Below are 3725 nucleotides of genomic sequence, written 5' to 3'. Positions count from 1 at the left end.
AATCCCAGGTTCTATAGATCCACCGTGTACTTTCCAGACCATTACAGAGAAGAACCAGCTTGCCGTGCTCAGGTGCTCCTGCTGCGTTTTCTCCGTGCTCTTTTAAAGTTTATCCCAATAAGCATGGCATGGCATCCCGTGCTCTTGGAGTTGGAGGTACTGGAGCTGGAGTGCCGCTCGATGAGGCCCGTTCTTCGTCCGCTCGCGGTCCATGATATGGTATGGCTCTCTGAGCCGGCTCTGACACGGCGCTTTCAACGTTGTCTTTACAAGAGCTATATTGGAATTCACAACATATCGTAACTCTTCCTGCGCGGGGCGAGAAAAAAAAGGGGCGTGGCGTGTTGCTCTTGAAGCGAGCGATAGGTGAAGCACAGCTGGGGATACGCGGATGAAAACCGTGGCACCCGGAATGTAAATCAGTTGCATACATCATCTTTCTCGTGAGTGTAGTATAAAAATCACGGAAGACGTATAGTATAAAGAAAAAAAAAGGAGGACGCGGAAGCCATACATTCTTCGAACCTGACGTCTGAAAGTAGAGAATAAATAAATTCGCGGTCGCTTGCCATTTTTATTTCTTTCTCCCTTCTCACTCGCGCATCCATTTCACCTCGTCTTCGCCCCATGGACTGCAGCCCCTCCGCCATGCCGGTGCTACGGGTGGCTTCACTGCGGTGGTGGCGGAGCGGGGCGGGGTGGGTCCCCCGTATAGGACCCGACCGGGTATCAAGCCCTGCCTGACTCGCCGCGCGCCGCCGCGCACCCGCCTCAGTACCGCGGCTCAAAAGATCGCAGGGCTGAATAATGCCTCATGCCTCTGCCCGAGCGGAGGGCCGTGCTGGCGGAGCACGTCCCCTACGCCCCCCTCCCCCCATCCTCCCAAACCTGCACGTTCCTCCGCCCGCCCGGGCGCTCTCTTGTTCACCAGCAGAGCGACGTACATGCGCCACATTGTCGCCGGGCCGACAACGGTGGCGTGACCGGACTGGGCGGGCGTTTGCTGCTGCGCTAAAAGGCGGCGCGTAATGGCGGTTTTGAAATGTCGCGCCCGCCCCCGCCGGGGCCCGCCCGGCCCGGCCCGCCACCCCCGCGCCACGCCGCCGTGCCGAGGCGCGAGCTAAATGCCCCCCAGAGGGCCCCATTGTGGCCGGGTGGGGCGCTGCGCGGAGGGGAGGGACCTGCTCACCCATAACCCAGCGAAACGGGGGCGGCGGCGGCGGCGGGCTGCGTCAAGCGGAACTGAGTGCGCGTTGCGCGTTCGGAAAAAACCTCTGCCCTTTCATACCGGCACTACCACATCCTCCACACCGCCGCGAACACGCTCGAAGAGAAAACGGGAGGGATCACATGTGAACGCGACCACCTCGGCCACACCTGCGCCGTCCGGACCCGCACGGCACGTACACCGCTGGGTACAGCGCCCGTAAGAGCACGCGGGCAGGGGGAGGAAGGACGCCCGGGTCGAAAGAGTTGCCTATCTCCAAGGCGGCACACGGGGGTGGTGGTGGTGCTGGGCTGGGGCTGGGACGGCACAGCCTGTCCAATACGTGTTGCAACAAAAAACAGACGACATTAGGGGAGGAGGAGGAGGAGGGGGAGACAGGACGGACTCACCCAGCATCCTGATGACGCGCGCCTGCGAGTGCGTGCTGCTGGCGCTGCTGGCGCGCACCGACCCCGTGGAGCCGGCCGAGTGCCTGCGCGCGGCCAGGGCCCGCCGCGAGCGCCGCAGCCGCAGCCCGATGAGGATGTACAGGACGGTGATGACGAGCAGCGGCGCGACGAACACCAGCCCCGTCGACAGGAGGAACGCGTGGCTCACCAGCACCTGGAAATAAAACGAACGCGCGTGTGTGTGAGAGAAGGGCCGGCCGGGACGCGCGGCAGGCGTACGTGTGTGGGACGAGACGCCGGCAGAGATAAAGTTTTCGCACCTTACGCCCGAGGATGCGCACGGATTTTCGCGGCAAGGGCTCTTGCTTACACGAGGGTCGTTTGTCTTGCGCACGAGTGCGGGACGCACCGCGCGTGCTGAGGCCCCGCGCCTGCTCTCCCCCCCCCCCCCCCCGTCATCCTGGCCCTGAGCCCGCGCGCAACGCCGACCGCCCTCATCCGTAAAAGGAATTCTGAATCGCAATTTAACTTGGGTGTCCCCGGTTTGTGGCGCGCCGCCGGCGCGGCTTGGCTTTTTCGCTTCCGGCTCCCGCGCGCGCGAGATCCAAACTTTATCTCCGCACATCTTTTTTTTTCTCTCTCTCCCCTTACACCCTCTCCGCTACCCCTCCTCCTCCCGGACACGCGACCGCCAACCAAACCCGATGGAGACTGCGTCGTCGGATCAGCGGCGCTGTTTCTCTTCAACGAGGATTTGCCGCAGGGGATGGCGTTAGCACACGGAAACAATTTACCAGCAGACGGACGAGCTGCCGGCGCGGCGCTGCACGCGTGGACGACATTGCCATTGCTTTTTTCCCTCGTTTATTTGTTGTTTTTTTCCCACTCCATCTCTCGCTCTCCGACTCTCTCTCTCTCTCCGTGTCCCTCTCTTTTAAACCTTTAGTTCCTCTCTCGTCTGCTTGCGGACTGGAACCAGAGCTGCTCGACGCGTTTGCCGCTCGCACCACCCGCACCCCGTTTCCGCTTCGGTGGAGCAGCACGGGGGGTCAGACCTTTGGGTCAGACCCGCCGCGGGTCGGGTCGGGTCGGACGCGTCCAGGAGAGACGTCCGGTCTGGCGGTCAACACGGTGGCGCGCGGTGGACACCGTTTGGGTCCGCGCCGACAGCCCCACCCGGAGGGGTGGTTTTAATTATAGTTCCGGTGAAGGCCGCTAGGCGCCGCTAGCAGCAATTAACGTGGCGCAGCCCGAGCTGCCAGCCAGAGCCGCCGAGCCGGAGAGTGTCCTAATTCCCCCCGGGTCTGGTCTGCGGACCGGCGGAGTGAGCTCAGCGAGGCTCAGCGCTCAGCGCCGGCAGCACCAGTGCAACGGCCCGCCACGCCCCGCCACTCTACGCTACGCCACGCCCCACGCCCCGCTCCGCCACGCATCACCACGCCCCGCCACGCTCCGCCACACACCTCCACGCCACGCCCCGCCGCACTCACCCGCTTCACGGTGCACTCCGACATGTCCCTCCCGAGGGAGTCCCTCTTCTCGACGACGCCGAACTGCGTGGCGGGCGGCACGGCCAGCACGAGCGCCAGGGCCCAGGACGCCAGCACGCAGCGCACCGCCCTGGGCGGCGACGACATGGCGCGCGCGCGGAACGGACGGCAGATGGCCACGTAGCGCTCCATCGTGAAGGCGGTGATGGTGAGCACCGTCGCGTTCGCCGACGTCTCGGCGGCGAATCTGAGAACAGGATAAAGGACAAAAATCAATTTCAGAATGGCAAGTGAGATGCATAACACACAATTAATCTTGTATCTGACCCCTTTTTCTGACTTTAATAATTATCTCCCTGATTGCGCTGGGATCATCCAGAAAGTTCGGCCAATGCAAGGTCTTATACGCCAAAATAAGCAGGTACATGAACAAAGTTCATTTTCTTGTCAAGTGCATGCACTCGAATAAATTGAGTGCATGTACTTGTTCCAGAAAATGCACTTCATTGAAGTAACTGATGTGTTGTGTGAAGCGCCTGATAGGTAGGCAACATCTTGCCATCAGCGCATGCGTGTACTGCGGGGAGGCCTATCCCGAGTATCGCAGGCGTCGAGCGC

The 3725-nt window shown here is 61.9% G+C and overlaps 1 protein-coding gene across 1 annotated transcript in view; it reads right to left on the bottom strand.

Annotated features, from left to right (window-relative positions):
- The window catches only part of LOC113209277 (galanin receptor type 3-like), a 66064-nt gene that overhangs the window by 35219 nt on the left and 27120 nt on the right, over positions 1-3725 (bottom strand). Inside the window, exons 3-4 of the mRNA XM_052271753.1 lie at positions 3108-3446; positions 1618-1831 (exon numbers count right to left, since the gene is read on the bottom strand). Coding sequence (XP_052127713.1) covers positions 1618-1831; positions 3108-3446 — 553 coding nt within the window. The remainder of the gene's footprint in view (positions 1-1617; positions 1832-3107; positions 3447-3725) is intronic.

This window comes from Frankliniella occidentalis, unplaced genomic scaffold (genome assembly GCF_000697945.3).
Source record: "Frankliniella occidentalis isolate FOCC.00 unplaced genomic scaffold, Focc_3.1 Scaffold171, whole genome shotgun sequence".
Classification (NCBI taxonomy): domain Eukaryota; kingdom Metazoa; phylum Arthropoda; class Insecta; order Thysanoptera; family Thripidae; genus Frankliniella; species Frankliniella occidentalis.
Note: the sequence above shows the minus strand (reverse complement) of the source record. Positions and strands in the feature narration are given on the sequence as shown.